This window comes from Netta rufina (assembly GCF_964035555.1).
Source record: "Netta rufina genome assembly, chromosome: 13".
Lineage (NCBI taxonomy): Eukaryota > Metazoa > Chordata > Aves > Anseriformes > Anatidae > Netta > Netta rufina.
Genome location: NC_140136.1, coordinates 11,273,017 through 11,291,201, shown reverse-complemented (window position 1 = coordinate 11,291,201; position 18,185 = coordinate 11,273,017). Strand labels below are relative to the sequence as shown.

Below are 18,185 nucleotides of genomic sequence, written 5' to 3'. Positions count from 1 at the left end.
TCCGTGGGCGCACCGGGAGCCACCCTTGGTGACCCCAGCCAGCACCCCCGGGGGGGCAGCAGGGCCGGCGGCTGCAGCTGCTCGCTGGGCACTGACCTCTCCCCGCTGAGCTCAAACCACACAGAGAGCAGGAGGAGGGTGGCGGGAGCCAAGTTTCGGTGGAAGGCTCCAAGTCTTTTTATTTATTTATTTATTTATTTATGTTTTAAAGGGGAAAAGCAAAACAAACGGGCAAAAAACAACTAGGGGCATAATCACTCAAAGTCGGTGCATATCCCTATCCCAGAAGCTGACTAACTAAAGACGGGGTCTGGATAAAAAGGCGGAAGGGGCACGCTGGAAGCAGCAGTGAGCAGTGCAGCACTCTGCCAAATACCCAGGCCAGATGCGCATCCCGAGGGGACCACTGGTGTGCCGTGCCCCCCTGGAGCGAGGTCCTGACTGCCTCAAATTCAGCTCCTTCAGGCATCTTCACAGGCTGCACAGCCGACGTGCTGAGCCACCCAGAGCAGAGGCTTGGGCAAACAAGTGCTGGGACCCTCAGCTGGCAGCGCCAAAAACAAAACCCAAAAACAACATGCAGCGGAGGGAGAAGAACGAAGGGGGGAGGGTTGTTTCATTTTAACTGAACAATGCATTGAATTTGCTGCTTCTCCCTCGCCGTCCCCCCAGGAATTCCATTAATTTGAAAACCAGATATTGCAGGGGAGTTGGCAGACAAAGACCTGCACTGAGACAGAAGCTCCAATGGCTGTGAGGGCCCCGAGCTTCCTTGTGTACAAGTGGAAGGAGAGTGCTACACCCAGCTCACGGCAGGCCTTGCAGACACGGCCTCATTTGAAGTCTGCAGGAGCCGCTGGAGCTGGGCACTCCTGAAATTGAACAGCTCAAATACACCACAGAAGCAGTTTTACGACACGAGGAGACAGATTTTACCGTCAGAAGCAGCCTCGCAGTTTTTCATCAGACAAATGTGAAATGAAAGATTGAGGGCAGCACACGAGCATCTCGCTCTGAATACCTAAGAGGCTGCAGCAGACCTTCCCGCAGGACAAAGGACAAGAAAGGAGCTTCTCTCAAGGGACAAAGTCCAGCCCACAGTCAACAGGATCATCGCTGCTCCGACGGTGTTGTTTTCACGGGAAAGTGCGTGTGTGTGCCACTCCTTGTCTTGCTCACCAGCAGGCACCGCCTTTCCAGCTCAGTCACGATATGAGAGCCGACACTGCCCTCTCTCGGGCTCGCCCTAGGATGGCAGCCAGCTTCTGACGGGCAGCTGCCCTCCAGAATGGTCCTTCTGACACACACGAGCTTAAAACAAAGTCGTTTTAAAACCAGCCCGACGCCACGCTGGGTTAGCGCTGAAACACGAGGGGTTTCCAACCTCTCTGCCGAGATTTAACCTTTTTGCTGTTTGGTGAAAGAATCTGGTACTGTAATTTTTCTGTAGAGGCAGCAACAGCATGAGATGGACACAGAACACGACCCGTGAACTCCTCCGGGCTGGGTTATGGTGGGGAGATGCTCTGGTGCAAGAGCCTAGCTCTGCATTCTTGTCTCTTGCTTTTCAGAACAAGGGACTCTGAGCTCAGCAGTCGGCATGCTCCAAGCCTCCTGACAAGAAGTTGGTGTTATTTCCAACCGTGTGAGACATACTTCCTTTAGCAAGAGCTTCCCACGCTACCTTCTTTCTCTTTAACATAAGGCATCCATGGCTTTCATATACATACATATATATATTAAAAATCAGCCACCGTGGGATGGTTGGAACCACCAGTGCTGACTGAAGCACATCCTAGCTGCTGACAGCACGCTGCTGTAGGAAATCTGCTGCACACACACATTTCTTCAGCCAGAAACTCAAACCTGGAAGTTTGATACCACAAACTCCCCAGAGCTGCTGAGCAGACAAGAAGAACGTGGGAGGTGTGTGACAGCTTCCACCGCTTAGAGCTGTGCTGGAGAACAGTTCTTTGTTGAAATGCAGGGTCTTCAGGGCTCTCAAACCTACCAGGCCCTACCTCAAGGGGAAGGAGAAGAATTTGTTCCCTGACTTGCAGCGGATTTGCTCCCATTGGACACGCAGAACAAGCGCTGAGTCCTCAAACCTGTCCACAATGTCCTGGAAAACACAGGCAGAAGGCAGGAGTCAGTACAGGGAAGGTGAACAGGGCAGTTCCCAGAAGATGGAGTCAGCAGCTGCTTCTCTGAACCAAGTCAGAGATGAGTTTGTGGCTGGCAGCTTCTGACTTCCTTCAAGAGGATGGTTTAGCTCACTGTCCCCACAAAAAGTTTATCTTCTTCTAATCCAGCGGGGTTTACCTCAGAAAAACAACTCCCCCTCTGCTCTTCCCCTCCTCTCTGCCTGGTGTGGGGACGTACCTGGAGCTCCTGCAGACACTGCCCCTCCAGGCTGCCAGTCAGGTCCCCAACACACCAGGCCAAGCTGATATGGAACGATGGGTCCTGAAGATAAAACACAGATCAGATCGCAAGAACAGAAGGTGGCTTTGCTCAGTGCAGGGAGCCACAGGGGGATATTTGGTACGGTGCTGCCCTGCCTGTGATCTCTGAGCACTTCCAGAGACAGGGAAATCAGGGTTTGGTCCTTCAAAATCCAATCCTGTCCAGAAAGTTAGTGCCAAGCAAACCTGATGCCCCAGGAAACTGCCTGAGGAGGAGGCACAAGCATCTCCTCAGTCCCACAGTACTCATCCCATGCCCCACTCAATCCACTAGGACAATCAGGGATTGTCTGGAACAGTGGGATTGTCCCTGCTGTGTCTGTGATGTGCTCTCTCAACTGCAGGCACCTTACTCAGCCCCCCCAGAAGCCCAATTCCCAGAAGCTACTCAGCAGTTAACATCTTTACTCTCCTGGACAGGACACGAAACAAAACTTACACTAATCCCATTCTCAGCAAGATCCTGTTCAAGGTGTTAACGGTGAATGTCACTGACTAGCCCATGGGAGACCACTTCCGAGTCTAACCTCACCATTCCCAAATATTTGGGGTTGAACATTTCATGGACTAGCAGCCCCCCAACCCTCACAGGGACCCAGCCAGCATCTCCAGACCAGCAGGGAAATGCAATACACCTCACCTTGTAGAACGTGGGGAGGTCAAATTCCTCCATAACTTTGTCCACCTCTGAGACCAGTTCCAGCAGCTGGAAATGCCCAGCGGAGACCTCCAATCCAATGAAGGTCCTGAGCAAAGACAAGGAGAGAGCGCACACATCCTGTCATGCTGCAGAAAGCACAGCCAGAAGCATGCTAACCATGTATTCCTACCAGGCAAAGTTCCTAGCCCTTTTTCAAAGCAGAAAAAAAAAAGATAATCTGAGAAATGCTAGGCTTTAGCATTCAAGCACACTGACTATTCTGAAAAAAAAGCCATAAACACATGGCAACAGGGAGAAAACTGGAGAAGCAGGACTGGATCACTGAATCATAGAATGGCTGAGGTTGGAAGGGACCTCTGGAGATCATCTGGTCCTATCCCCCTGCCAAGCAGGATCACCTAGAGCACGTTGCACAGGGTCACGTCCAGGCAGGTTTTGAGTATCTCCAGAGAAGGAGACTCCACAACGTCTCTTGGCAGCCTGTTCCAGTGCTCTGTGACCCTCACAGTAAAGAAATGCCCCCTCATATTCAGCCATAACTTCCTGTGTTTCAGTTTGTGTCCATTGCCTCTCGTCCTGTCGCTGGGCACAACTGAAATGAGTCTGTTTCCATCTTGATGGCACCTTCCCTTCAGATATTTATATGCATTGATGAGATCTCCCCTCAGTTTTCTCTTCTCCAAGCTAAACAGGCCCAGCTCTCAGCAGATGATACATAATGCAGGCTTACTAGATGAACTCAGCACCTTTTGAGACATGAAAATTCGTTTTCCAGGCAAAGGACACACTTGATGGGGTATTTCAGCAGAGCACTGAACACTACGCCCTGTTCAGTAGTTACATTAAAGAAAATGTAAGTTGCTACAGTTGTACAGTGGGATAGGAAGTGGCTAGGAGGCACCAGCTGTGAACAGCACAAATGGGGAAGTACGAAGCTGGAGAGACGTGACAAAGAGGTTCCTCCTCAAGGACCGTCTTGGTGATACTTTCTGTATGCCTGGGCCTGATGGCACGGGAGGCCTGGAGGACAAATATCACTCAGGAGCTGCTTCCATCCGCCCATGACTAACGTGCTTTGCCATTCCCATTAGATTTAGCAACTTTTCATAATTGTAATCACCTTTCTTTTAATGTGCTTTGACATTTAAACTACTTAATTGTGTTAAACTGGAATTGGCACTATCAGGGTTCTGAGCTGACACGCAGGTGAATTAGCACACTCAGAGCTATTTGTCTCCAGCCCTTTGAAGGCTTGCACTGCAATTTTGTGATCAGCATAAGCTGGCACTGCTGCCAAAAGAGGTGGCCCCCACTCTGCCTGCCCCAGGCTGCTCATTCCCCCTCACCCACTCCCTGAGCTGGCATGAGGATCTGTGAAACCACAGAGCAAACCAGATCGGAGATGGCGATGCACTGGGCTGCCTCCGCTGGCAGCACTGTCTGCTCCAGCTGATGTGAAGCTGCAGCATTAGTCTAACCCCAGCAAAAAGGCCTGCCTCGGGTCACGTTGTGAACACATCTCTTCTCCTCTTGTAAGAAGACTGAAATTCTGCAGCCTGAGGTTCAGTCACCACAGAGAATAATAGCTCGCAGAGAATCAATATTGAAGCTGAAAAATTATGCACCCCGGAGCGCTCCTAGAAGTGGCTGAGCAAAGATATGAAACCTCAGTCAAAGAGGTGGTAAGATGGGGAGATTGCATTCTGGTCCTCCACACGACTGCCTGCAGCAACTGCCACAGCACAGGACAGGCAGCGCCACGCTTCCCATCCACAAACCACCTCACCCAGCCTTCTCCCCAGGCAGGCTGCTCCAGTGCTCGCTCACCTGGTTTTGTTCTGGTTGGTATACACTTTCATTTGGTTAGCTACACAGAAGAACCTGAAATAAGAAAGATGCTTTTTCAGATAGGAAAGAAAAACAAACAAACAAACAGTTACAGAATTACAGATACAGTTACAGCTTTACAGATACAGAATTTCTACCAAGCTGTGGAAAGACAAAGGCAAACACTTGCTCCAGTCAGACTGAGCTGGTGCAACTGGAACCTTTCTGGGCTTAAAATAATCCATTTCCCACCAGTGTTTTCAGCCTTCTGAAGCTCAGGCAGCAAAAAAAAAAAAAAAAAAAGCACTAAAACATCTGATCCTTGGTGGGTATCTCAGCCAGATGCAAGCAATGAAGCCAGTAGTGAATATCCACTGTTTATAGGACAGCACAGCTCTGGCCTTGTCCTTGAAAGCGGAGTCCTTCAGGCCACAGCAATATCGCCAGCACAAATGTGGCTGGCCTGCTGATTTGTGTGGTGCTGGATCCCAGGGCAGACAGCAAACTCCCCAGGCTTTACTCGTGCAGCACCAGCTCCCAGAGAGAAGCCTTACTGTGCAGATGCTGATGAAGCAGAGACCAGACCAAGTGGAAGGAAAGGAACGGATGCACAGGAGCTCCTGTGAGGCTCAGCTGCTCCTACCTGTCATAGGAGGCCAGGCGCTCCTTGAGGGACTGGACAAAGGGGTTTATCCAGTGGTAGCGCAGCACCACGCTCTGTGAGAGACTGATGTGGAACTCTTCCATGGCAGTGAGTGAGGAGACGTAGGTTCGAGCATGGGACACTAGGAGGTCCAGCAACTCCAGGAATTCCTCCTGGACTTTGTCTGCAAAGCAAATGGCAGCACAGTCAGAGCCAGCTCCCTCCCCACAGCAAGAGCCACAGATCTCGGGGACAGGGAGGAACTAGCACTAGCACTGCTATTCCTTACTCCAGTAAGGGGCCAGTGCTGTGACCACTGCTCCTACCAGACCACGGACAGACCAGGAGGAGACTAGGTAAAAACCCATCTACCCGTCCATGCTCTGTATCTCTTTTTTTTAACAGTCTGCTCTTCTCCTGCCCTTCCATTAGAGGCCTTGGCACTGTGAGCAAAGATGCCTGGACTTGCTAACCCAGCAGTCACTCCAGCTCATGGCGAGAGCCACAGGTCTCTCGATCCCCCTCCTGATCCCTACAGACCTTGTGTGCATTTGTGGAAATGGCTGCTGTGCTCAGTGCAATGGGCGAGCACATTTAATGACAGGCTGAGAAACAGCACCTTGTGCTGGGCAGGGATGCCTGCCCATTATAAGGCTGCTGCTGCTTGCTGACAGCTTGCAGAGGGAGGCACAATTGCATGATTCTATGATTCTGTGATGTTTTGGGGATGACATGTGTTTCACAGCCCAGTCTTACCTGCACCCCACCTCCTAAACTAGACACACGCAGACTCTCAGGGCCCTTCGTGCCTTACCTGACCAGCTGGAACCCGTGCCCAGCACTGACAGCCCCTCTCCCCAGGGCTCCCTGCCCTCCCCGTGCCCACCCCCGCTCAGGCGGTTTACCTACAGGGCAAGTAGACGTGGGTGGCCCAATTGCCCCGCTCGTGGGGGAAGCAGCGCACACGCCCGCCGTGCTTGGCTCTGTCCTCCGCACCCCTCTCCTCCTCCTCCTGCTCCCTGAACATGGCCAGCACGCACTCGGGGACGGGCAGGCGGGCTCGGGCCGTGCTGCGGGGAGGGAAGAAGCGGCGCTCAGCACCCGCACCCTCCGCCTGGCCCCGGCCGAGGCTCGGCAGGGACCGGCTGCGGGGCGAGGGCCTCCCCGGGGACCTGCCAAAGCGCTGCGGCACCCACCTGGCCCGGGGGGAGCCCCGCGGGGAGCCCCGGGGGGAGGCTCGGTCCCCGCCGCCCTTCCTCCCCCCTTCCTCCTCCTCCTCCTCCTCCTCGGAGCTGCTGTACCCCACCAGCGCAGCCCTCATGGCGCTGGGGGGCGGTGCTGCGAGGCTCCCTCCCTCCTCCCCTTCCCTCCCCTTCCCTTCCTTTCCCTTCCTCCCTCCGAGCCCCAGCAGCGGCCCCGACCCCCCCGCCGCGGCCGGGAGGCGCTGTTGGCGGCGCGGCCCGGCAGGGGGCAGCCGCCCGGCCCGGCCCGCTCCTCCTCCTCCTCCTCCTCCTCCTCCTCCTCCTCCTCCTCCTCCTCCTCCTCCTCCGCGGCCGGCCCGCTCCTCAGCCCGGCCGCCCGCCGCCCAGCCCGGCCCGGCTCGGCCCGGCCCGCGGTACCGGCGGCGGCGGAGGCAGCAGCGGGCGGCCGCCCCCCCCCCCCCCCCCCCCCCCCCCCCAGCCTCTCTACCCGGGCTCCCCCCCACCCCCGGCGGCAGCCGCGGCTACGCCAGCCCGGGGATCGGGCGGAGCGCGCAGGCCGCGGCCCCGCCCGCAGCGAGCGGGCTGACAGGGGCCTCCCGCCGCAGGTGAGGGGCCCGGCGGCCGCCACCACCGCCTCCTCCTCCTCCCTTTGTGTGGGTCTCGGAGGGCTCCGGGCGGCGCCGGGGCCGCCTCGGGCCGGGCTCGGGAGCCGCGGCCCCATGGGGAGAGGCGAGGGGCGGCGGGGGCCCGGCCGCGGGCTGAGGCTGAGGCTGAGGTTGAGGCTGGGGCCCGAGCCGCTGCTGCAGTTTGAAAGTACCTCTCCTGCGCCGGGTGCTCGCCTCGGATGGTTGCCGCTTCGTACCTCCCCCGGAGGGATGAGTTAGCCGCCGAGCGGGCGCTGCTGGCGAGGTTGTCGGTGTAGAGCGCTTGGCTTGGAACAGGTTGGTGCTGCTGCTTCGCTGCTGGGGGTGTCTGAGCGTCTCCTGGCCGTCAGGTTGGCAGCACGGAGGCTCTGGGGTGCTGGCCCCGCTCCTGTGGTGGTGCCGGTGTTGGGGTCAGCGTGGTCCAGCGGGGGGGGGTTGGTGGCTGCTGTGTGTGGTGGGGTGCGGGGCTTTTTGTCTCCTCTTCTAGGTGCTGCCGCTGCCAAAGCGCTCCCATCGCGTCAGACGGCGAGGTGAGCCTCGGAGGACCGAGACGGGAGATCCTGGTGGGAAACCGTGTCCTGGCAGGTGGAGCATCGGGGTGTTTTACTGCCTGGGTCTGTGCTGGAGGACACAGTAATTCAGTGTCCCTGCAGGCAGAAGTGTGCACCACTGCTGCCCGAACCTTGAGGCGTAGTGGCCTGCTGCCTGAACCTTGAAGCCTCAGCTGAGTACAGGGGCAGATGGAGATCATTAGAAGCTATTTTCTCAGGCACCCACTGAGCTTAAAATAAAACAACCCCCTTCCCAGAAGACCGAGGTTTCTACTTGTGCTGGCTGGAGGCAGGTTGTTGTACACAGAAATGGGTATGTTCCTGAGGGAGTAGGGAACTGTGGCCTGGGGTGCCAGCTACAGCTTCTTACCAAGGCCTGGATGCATCTTGAGGTGTTTGGGCATTGTTCTACCTGCCACTCACTTGCGGATTTAACTCTTCTCTAAGTTGACATCATGTTTTATTGGACATCTCCAGAAAGACCAAAACTTTCCCTGTGATGCCTTAGAGCCAGGGAGTGTGGCTGACACAAGTTCTTGTGCTCTGGTGTAGTTATTCCACACTTTGGTAGAAGGTTCAGCCAAACAATTGCTTTAATGCTTCTTTTATCTTCGTGGGGAGCGCTTTGCATGAAACCTGTGGGTTCTGTGTTTTGTCTGCAGGTAGGATAATGCTGAGGGCAGACCTTTCCCTGAGCTCTCTGGTTCTTCCTAGTCTACACTTGCCACAGGTAGAGGGGGGAACCTCCTCTGATGCTATCAATGGTTCATGTGCCTGATGGTGGAGCTTTATGAGGAGTTCGGGAGCTGGAATAACTGAGCAGTGAGTGTGTTCACCCCATTAGAGCTGCCCCGGCAGATGTTTGGGAGCCTCCTGTCGAGCATTTTGGTCACGCTGTACCTTGCATGTTTCTCAGAAAGAAAATGTTTTTATGCAAAAAAAAAAATGTCTAAAAACATGAGTAGAAATTGTAACTAGGAAGCTCCTGCTGCTGTCCCTAGGCAAGGTGGCTGTCACAGAAGAGCTGCTCGGTCAGGGAGGCTCAGGCAGGAACTGGTGATGTGTCACCAGATGCTCTCAGCCAGTGCCCCAAGCGGGCTGGGAAGGTGGGTGACCATGGAGCATGGAGTACTGCGCTGCCAGCACTGACAGAGGCTGCTTCTTCACTGCTTCACCGCTCAAACACATGGTTGGGTTGGCCAGGCAGAGCCCATCCCTTTCCATGTGGAGCAGGCCTGGCTTTTCTGCCAGCAGCCTGCAGTGCTCCGGCTCTGGTTAGCTCCCCTGTGCTGTTCCCCAGGTCGCCTTGCAGGGCTGTGGGAGAGTTTGCAAAGTGAGCCGGGAGTGGGCCTTGAGAGCTGTCTGTCTGTCCTCCGAGACCTGATGTGAATTATCTTCTTCCTTGCAGAGAGCGCTGGTCCCTGGGCTGCACCTCTCGGCCTTCCCAAATGTGACATATCACAACCAGCACAGAAAAGGGCCTCCTCTTGTCTTCAAGGCACTTCCTTCTACCTTCCTTTCTTTTGTCCAAAAATAAATAAATAAATAAAGTGAAACGGAGAAACAGAACATGTAGTTCACAAAGAACTTTGGCTGGTCTAAAGAGGAGCCTGTGGCATCTCAGCCTCGCTGCCTCCTAAGGTCCTGGCTGTGTGCTGGATTTCCTATCCTCGATTTCAGGATCAGCGACGGGGAATCAGGATCGTGGATCATTTCAATTTTTATTTTGTACTTGAACCCTTTCAACCGAGAAGCTGAAGCTGTCACTGCTAAAACCCTGTTTCTTTTTCCCAAGCATGTCAGAAAGCTGGCAGCAGCAACAGCAGCAACCACAGCAGCCGCCGCCGCCGCCGCAGCAGCACCACGCTGGGGCAGCCACCCTCCCGGAGCATTCCATCCCACCCAGCACTGCGGACAACCCTCTGGGCTGTGCCGTCTACGGCATCCTGCTCCAGCCCGACCCGAGCCTGCAGCACCACCAGCACGCCCCGCTCCAGGCCGGAGAGCCGTCCCACAAGTGCGGGGTGTGTGGCCATGACCTCACGCACCTCTCCAACCCCCACGAGCATCAGTGTCTGCCGGGCCATGACCGCTCTTTCCAGTGTACGCAGTGTCTGAAGATCTTCCACCAGGCCACCGACCTGCTGGAACACCAGTGCATCCAGGTGGAGCAGAAGCCCTTTGTGTGCGGGGTGTGCAAGATGGGCTTCTCTCTGCTCACTTCGCTGGCGCAGCACCACAATGTCCACAACGGCAACGCCATGAAGTGCTCTATCTGTGAGAAGACCTACAAGCCTCCCGAGGCGGAGCATTCCCAGCCTCTGGATCCCTCGGAGAAGCCCTACAGCTGCTCCATCTGCCAGAAAACCTTCAAGCACCTCTCAGAGCTGTCCCGGCACGAGCGCATCCACACGGGTGAGAAGCCCTACAAGTGCACCCTGTGCGACAAGAGCTTCAGCCAGTCGTCCCACCTGGTGCACCACAAACGGACGCACAGCTCGGAGCGGCCCTACAAGTGCACGGTGTGCGAGAAGACCTTCAAACACCGCTCCCACTTGGTGCGCCACATGTACGCGCACTCGGGGGAGCACCTCTTCAAGTGCAACGTCTGCGAGCTGCACTTCAAGGAGTCGTCGGAGCTGCTGCAGCACCCCTGCACGCCCAGCGGGGAGCGGCCCTTCCGCTGCGGCGAGTGCCAGAAGGCCTTCAAGCGCCCCTCGGACCTGCGGCAGCACGAGCGCACGCACAGCGAGGAGCGGCCCTTCAAGTGCGACCTCTGCCAGATGAGCTTCAAGCAGCAGTACGCGCTCATGCGCCATCGCCGCACGCACAAGGCGGAGGAGCCCTTCAAGTGCAACCTGTGCGAGAAGGGCTTCGTGCAGCCCTCGCACTTGGTGTACCACCAGCACGTGCACGGCATAGAGAACCTCTTCAAGTGCAACGTGTGCCAGAAGGGCTTTAACCAGTCCTCGGAGCTGCTGCGGCACAAGTGCGTGCAGAACGCCGAGCGGCCCTTCAAGTGCGCGGTGTGCAACAAGTCCTACAAGCGGGCCTCGGCTCTGCAGAAGCACCAGCTGGCCCACTGCACGGAGAAGCCGCTCAAGTGCACGCTCTGCGAGAGACGTTTCTTCTCCTCCTCCGAGTTCGTGCAGCACCGCTGCGACCCAGCCCGTGAGAAGCCCCTCAAGTGCCCCGACTGTGAAAAGCGGTTCAAGTATGCCTCGGACCTGCAGCGCCACCGGCGCGTGCACACGGGTGAGAAGCCCTACAAGTGCCCCTCCTGCGAGAAGGCCTTCAAGCAGCGTGAGCACCTCAACAAGCACCACAGCGTGCACGCCCGGGAGCAGCAGTACAAGTGCATGTGGTGCGGGGAGCGGTTCCTGGACCTGGGCCTGCTCCAGGAGCACAGTGTCCAGCACACGGCTGAGGGCGCCTACCAGGTGGCTGCCTGCTTGCCGTGAGCCTTCTGCCCTTCGATGGCTTTCAGCTTGCATGTGATGCTCCCAAGCCTCGGCCTCCCCTTCCCTCTCCTCAGTTGTAGGTGGCCTCCAGGGAGCCGTGGGAGAAGGGGGAGGAACAGTGGGCAGCCAGGTAAATTTCCCTCTGGCCTCTGTGGTCGAGAAACCCCTGTGCTGCAGGTGGGTTGTGGCTGACGTGAAAAGCTCAGAGGGTGGAGAGGAAAGGAGGGAGGCGGGGAGAGGAAACAACGCCTGCAGTTGCCTGGTGCCCCCTGGACTGTAGTTCACGCCGTACCTGGAGTTCCAGTGCTGGGAGCTGGCGGGTGTGAGCTGGGCTGCCCCCCGCGCATAGCAGCCCTTCGCACGCGGCCTCTTTCCCCTGTCCTGCCTGGTCAGGCCAGCGGAGAGGGCTGGGTGACTCCTGGAGAGTGCTTGGGAACAAGGCAGAGGCAGCCCTCCCTCCTCCCCGCGTGCGCTGCTTGCTGAGGAAATAGCAGGTGTCCACCGCTGGGATCTCCCAGCTCCGTTAGTCCAAGCTCAGCTGAGTGACTTGAGAGGACCCTTTCAGATCATTGGCATTTACTGACTGCCTCGATCTCCCCTGCTCTCCCTCTTTCTAGACTGTAGAAAGGGAAAAGCCATGGGGCCGCGCAGCTCCAAAATGCACTTTGGCATCGCTGCTTCTGCAGTCGCTGGCTGGCACGCTCGGGAAGTGTTTGGAGCAAGCCTGCCGGCGCCCCATCCCCGCAGCAGCGAGGGGAGGGTACCAAGTGCCACGTGCTGCTGGGGAGCGTGGCGAGGAGAGTCCCATGCTGGTGCTCCTGGCCAGGAGCCCGGCATTGACGTGTCTATTCGTGAGGGACTTCATTCTGCTGGGAAGAAATACCTCCAGCCTCCAGGCCCCTTCCCTCCTTGTGCTGCTTGGGCCACGAGCATGCCCCCGGGGGTCAGGCAAAGGGATGTCCCAGCAACCCAAACACTAAGGGGCCAGGTGAACACTACCAATAACCTACAGCGTTAGAAATGGTCTCAGCCATCCCTGAGGGTAGCCTGTGTGGTGTGCTGGGGTGCCTGATTTGCCAGAGGGAGCCAGTTCTGTCCAGAGCAAGTTGGGAGGATCCTTCCCGGCCCGTGGGGTCAGCTCTGTGGGAAGGGGAAGGCTAGCAGTGGGTGAAGGAGGAGTGTATTTCTACCCTCTTGCAGAAGTCCTGTTTTACCCCTTCACTCTTTCTTTACCTCTTCTGTATTTTTCAGATTTTGCACAGTTCATGTAAACATCACTTAAAAATAAATTTCCCCTAGCAAGGTTGATGCAGCCTCAGGTGTTTTCCTCTGCAGGATTTTTTGGCTTCCCGCAACCAAGAGGCCCATTACATGCCCATTAGATGCCCTCAAGGTTGAGGCATGCTTAGTAGTTGCTCACCAGCCTTCCCCTCTGCATCTCTGGAGATGCTAGGGTATGAAATCCCTGTTTACTGCAGCTGACCCAGCTTGAGCGGGAGGTTGGAGGAGATGATCTCCAGAGGTCCCCACCAACCACAGCCTCTCCATGATCTTGGCTGGCCATCGTGTGAGGAGGAGTGTTTTGGCTAGCTGTGGTAAGTGAACAGCAGCCAACAAATTGCCCTTGTGCTGTGCCGCTGATTAGAGTAAGTTTTAAAAACATACCCACAGCAGGTCCAAACACGTTAGCCTCGCGCAGCTGGGCTGTGCCCGCTTTGCTGATAGAGGACACTAAGCTAAAAGGTGGAGCCAGGCTTTCTGTTCCACTTCCAGCACCGAGGAGGAACGGAGCAGGAACGTGCGTTTCCATGGGGGCCGGGACAGTTCAGTGACAGGTCTGACCCTGGGGCTGTCTTCTTCGTGTGCTTTAAGGAGTTTAAAACAAACCTTGCTCTCTGCTGCCCAAGGAAGAGGGACCGATGTTCATCTTACTTCGTGCTGCCTCAAAGATGTAGAACTTCCTACCGAGTTTTCTGTCTGCATTTTTTTGTTTGTTTTTCTTTTTGCCTTTTTTTTTTAAGCAGTTTGTTAATGTTCATTAAAGAAATACCGTATAGTTTAACTTGATGTCATACTGGATTTTTTTATTTTTTTTTAACAAAAAGACGTAGTAACTTGGATTTTTAAAGAACTCTTTGGCTCTAGGTAGCTTTTTTTTTTTTTCTTTTGCTATTTAACATATTGGAAGTTCAGTGTATGCGTAAGTGTAGGAGTAAAAATTAATCAGAGGCAGGCTCAGCCTGTCTTTAGAGAAGGGCTTGGTGGTGATGGAGGCCTCCCTGGCTGAGGCTCAGGTCCTGGGCCAGGAAACTGAAGCCTGAGTTCCTGAAATGTGGTCACCGTTGACAGCTCCAAAACCAAAACCAGAAGTGTGCTCGTTCCTTGGAGACCCAGAAGGAGCAGCTAGCCCCCCTGACCCAGCTCATGAATTAATGAGTGAAAATCTACAGCTAAAGGTAGTCGAGGATCTGTCTCTGGACTTGCTCCGGTGGTGGGAGCGGTGCCTTTGTGCTCTGTTTTCTTCCCCCCCTGAGGCCTGAGTGCCCCTGCAGCAGCTGCAGGATCCCATCCCCTTTGTCCCAGTGCTCCCAGGGACCACTGCCCTGTGACTGCTCGAACCCAGTGTGAGTCTGTGGCAGCATCAGCGACGGTTTCATCCACAAGCCCTGGTGCAGGTGGGAAGGGGGATGGATGGGTGGATGGATATTGTTGCCCCTCCACTGGCTGGCCGGCAGCTGAACGGCTGCTGGTAGCCTCGAGTATATTTTTCTAAGGAGATTGTTTAGTTGGAAGCTGTAAATTCGTACTGTCGGGCTGGGGGAGCAGGTTAATCTCCATTGCTGTGCCTTGAGGTCATGTTTTTTGTTTGTTTTTTTTTGGGGTGAGAAGTGATGAGAGCGGACGAGCAGCCGGGAGGAGGCAAGGCAGGTGCCCCCAGGGCATCGCTCTGCAGAGGCTTTCTGGTAACTGCTGGGGTCTCCTTTTCAAACCAAAGAGCAGTTGTGTCCAAAGCCTCTTTGGAGTAAACCAGGCTTCTACTCTGTGTCCGTGTTGTGCTTCAGTCCTGATGTTTATTTCCAGAGACTTTCGGGCTGCTCTGCACCGCCTCTGCTTGGCTTCACGTGGCACTCATCGACCTGCAGTGCCTGCCCGAGGCACCGCTCCGGAGCTGGCACTGTCAGCCCAGGGCTCTGCGCTCCTGTGTCTGCAGGACCTGCCTGCCAGCCTCCAAGGATGCCATAGGGCAACCTTCAGGTTGCTCCTGAATGGCATCTTCGAGTGGATGTTCGCCAACTTCTGGTCTCCCCAGGGGGAAGGCAGGTGGCTTGAGCGTAGGGCACTTTTGGGGAGGTGGCAGGGAGCTGGGTTAGGTTGGCTAAAGGCTGCAGGGATGTGTCCCAGAGATAAATCCCCTCTGTGGCTGCTGTTCCTGTGGCTTCACACTCCCCAGGAAGAATGCAGTCTGGTACCTGTTTTTTTTCCAATCTTCACTTCCCCTTCTGCTGCCTACAGGATGTCTTTGTGTCTCAGCATCTTCCCCTCTGCAGCTATTCTAATTATACTTTTGCAAGACCTTCTAGGCTTCCTTGCCTTTTGTCTGGTTCTTTATTTGTGAGCAGTGTTTTTTCATCCGTTTCCCATTCCAATTGCTCGTTTCTGTAAGGTCTCTTCCCACTCCCCTTCCCCCCCAGATTCCTCCAGCCCAGCCCGAGGCTGTTCCAGGTGACAACCAGACCTTTGATGATGGAGTCGGGTGTTTGGGACCCAAATCTGACTGGAACCCAGTGGGTGCCTCTGGTCCTGCCCCCCAGTGGGGCCAAGCAGGGCACGGCAGCAATGCCCCCAGCCAGCAGCCTGGGCTCTGCCGGGCTGGATCTGTGGTTCAGTGTCCTCTGCAGAGCTGCTCTGAGCTGGAGCAGAGCTGCAGGAAAGCAGCAGCAGGAGGGAGTGCTGTGGCCACAGCAAGTCCCTCTGCCCCATCCCTGAGCCCAGGGGTGGAGGCAGCACAGTCTGCAGGATGTTCCTGGGGAGAAATCGTGGCATTGCTGGCATGGCCACGGCTAATGCTTCCCCAGAGCTGCTGCACTGTCTGAAGAAGCCCCCGGGCTGCAGGTAATGCCCAGCTGACCCTGCAGGCACTGTGGAAACAGACGTGGTCCCTGCAATCCGGGCAGAAAGATGTGAGCTCTGCTCTTGGGGCCCGTGTGCTGCAGTGGGGCCGAGGGGGAGAGCATCCTCCAGCAGTGATCCGGGGCCTCTCCCGGAGCTCAGGCCCAGCCTCGCACCGCCTGGAGGGAGGGAGAGCACCTTCCGCACTTCTCCTGGGTTTTTACAGCCTGAAGCCAGAGCCTGGGGATTAACCAACAACGCAAGGATCCTGCTGGTGGTTATTCTTCAGAGCCCGGCTCTCCCCGCGCTGGGTTCCCCTGCGTGGTCCCTGCAGACACGTGAAGGTGTCGAGGCACGGCAAGCCCCCCAGCGCCTCCAGCCACGACGAAACCACGGCGTGCAGCATGCAGGGCTGCAGGGAGCTGGCCCCTCGCCTCCCATTGCTCTGAGCTGTGGAGCTGAGGGATTTTCGGGGCTCCTTATAACCCGGGGCTCCTCCTAACCCACGGCTGTGCCTCTGGCTGCGTTCGCAGGGCCCTGGGAGGTTGTGACCGAGGATGCTGAGATTTGTGTGGCTTGCAGTGCCTTTAACACTGCTCCCCGTGTGTATCTAGAACGATACTTTGTGTGTGTGTGTATATATATTGTATTAACACCTCCTGCTCTTCTGTGTGAGTGTCAAATGGTTTTGCTTTACTAATAAATTTATAGTTATTTATACTTCCCTGTGGGTGTGTAAGATTTCTGGAGAGGAGGCGCTGTGCAAGGCACTGCCTACCGTGGCTTTGTGCTCTGTCTGGCTCTGCTTGATTTTTTTATTCTTTTTTTTTCTGGAGAAAACGGGAAACCGAGGGACGAGAGGAACGCGTCCTGCCCATCTGGCTGCTTTAGGGGTAGCAAGAGCTGTGCCTCCGGCCGTGACAGCCCCTGTATTTGGGAGGCTTTGCACAGGAACCCGGCACTGTACTGAGAGGTGTCTTAAGGTCTGGCTCCTTTTTCAAAGACTTCTGCAGGCAGCAAAGGCGACGTGATCCCAGGGGGAGGACTCAGTGCTGGGGACACCTGGAGCTGGGGAGATGATGGTTGTTCTCAGCTCACTTTGGTTCCTAGCAAAGCTGTGCCAGGAGTGGGACGCCTGGGTGTGGTGTGCTGGCACCGAGCCCCCCAACCCCACGCACACCTCGGGGCTTTGCAGCAGTGATTAGGGGCACTGGGAGATGCTGCTGGTCACGCAGGGCCGGAGGTAAACGGATCAAGCAGCAATTGGCAGGCTCAGCAAGGGGAGGCTTAGCCCAGCCCGGCACAGATTTGCTGCCTTCTGCCCCACATCCTGCGGGTTGGGAGCGAGCGGCAGCGCAACAGGCACCTCGCCTCGCCCCTGGGGACTCCGCGCCACGCTGAGGGCATCCACAGCCCCGCTGCCACCCCTGCCAGGCCCTGTACCTGCGAGGAGCGGGCACCTGGGTGAGCGGCTGGGACCCTACAGCGCTGGGGTAGCCCTGGGGGTAAGTGGCTGCAGCAGCACTGGCAGCTCGTGGGCTTTCTAGGACACCCTTACCTGTGCCATTTGGGGGTTTGCTCTGCCCCGTTCCGCTGCCGAGGTGGGGTCGGGGCTGGGAGCTGGGCGGTGGAGCCGGGCGGTAGGGGACAGCTGGTGCTGGTAATCCCATCTGCAGGTAGCGTGGTGTAATCCCCCCAGAGCCCTGACAGGCTGGGGTGGGCTTGGGGGGGTGGTGGGAGCCTGCACATCTCGGGGGGGGGGGGGGGGTTCTGGGGTGTGGGGTGCCCAGGGCTTGGCCACAGCTGGCAAGTGACTGGTGCAAGGGGCACAGCCGGGGGCTCTGCAGGGGCCTCAATCCTCCAAAGCAGAGCCAGGGGATGAGTGTGGGAGGGGGCACAGCTTCGTGGCAAGGGGCTCTGGAAGGTGTTGGGTTGGGTAACATGGGGAGGTTTGACCTCTGGTATCAGAGGGGAGAAAAAACCCGAGGCACTGCAACGCGGGGCAGGTGCACGCAGCGTTTGTGCACCAGCTGCCTGCTCTGCCCTCACTCTGCAGGCAAATCCCGGCCGCTTGCCTCTGTAACTTGCAGCAGGCAGCGTCTGGGGGCTGCACGACTGCCCTGCTTTCATTCCAGTGCAAGGACGGGCTTAAATTCTGGGATTTACAGCAGCGACAGCTTTGTATCTGCAAGGAGGAGACTTGGCTGGCACAGGGGGCTTCCCCCAGCCCTGGGAAGCTTTCTCTGGGCTTGCTTGGAATAAGATGTGTAAATTTTCCCTGGGCTTATTGCAGGAGCTGGAAATGTCCCAGGCCATGGCAGAAATGCCCCTGTGCTGCGTGGCACTGCCCGGTTTTCCTTGCTGTCCCCTTTGGCCAACTCTTCCTGGGTAATGCTGCTATTTGCAGCCCTTTAATCCCTGATACCCAGCGGGAGGTGAAAGGCAATTTCTTAATTTGTGTCTGGCCATTGGGCGGCCTTGCAGGGGTTTTATAAATGTGCTGTTCCAGGCTGGGGACGCAGGGGGCTCTGGGGAGCCGAACCTGCCTGTGATGAGCGGGGTGCTGGAGGCTGAGGCCTTGAGCAGCTTCCAGGGAATTCCAGGCAGAGCCTTGTTGGAGA

The 18,185-nt window shown here is 56.6% G+C and overlaps 2 protein-coding genes across 3 annotated transcripts; one reads left to right on the top strand and one right to left on the bottom strand.

The window, feature by feature from the left end:
- Positions 1–217: 217 nt before the first annotated feature.
- On the bottom strand, positions 218–6,917 carry USB1 (U6 snRNA biogenesis phosphodiesterase 1; the record flags this gene model as incomplete). Its single annotated transcript, XM_084294942.1, has 7 exons — positions 218–2,122; positions 2,383–2,466; positions 3,106–3,211; positions 4,954–5,007; positions 5,597–5,780; positions 6,506–6,666; positions 6,793–6,917. The coding sequence occupies 7 exons, from the start codon at positions 6,915–6,917 to the stop codon at positions 2,018–2,020; spliced, it is 819 nt and encodes a 272-aa protein (XP_084151068.1). The 3' UTR covers positions 218–2,017.
- Positions 6,918–7,277: 360 nt separating this feature from the next.
- ZNF319 (zinc finger protein 319) lies at positions 7,278–13,516 on the top strand. Of its 2 annotated transcripts, none has more exons than XM_084294915.1 (2): positions 7,278–7,739; positions 9,789–13,516. In XM_084294915.1, the coding sequence occupies exon 2, from the start codon at positions 9,790–9,792 to the stop codon at positions 11,452–11,454; it is 1,665 nt and encodes a 554-aa protein (XP_084151041.1). In that variant the 5' UTR covers positions 7,278–7,739; position 9,789; the 3' UTR covers positions 11,455–13,516. The 2 variants fall into 2 exon arrangements, with proteins under 2 accessions (XP_084151041.1, XP_084151040.1); XM_084294914.1 differs by having other exon boundaries at positions 9,402–13,516.
- The last annotated feature ends 4,669 nt before the right edge of the window (positions 13,517–18,185 follow it).

Excerpts from the sequence above, each read along its gene's own strand:
- ZNF319 (XM_084294915.1), top strand. The coding sequence starts at position 9,790 with ATGTCAGAAAGCTGGCAGCAGCAACAGCAGCAACCACAGCAGCCGCCG.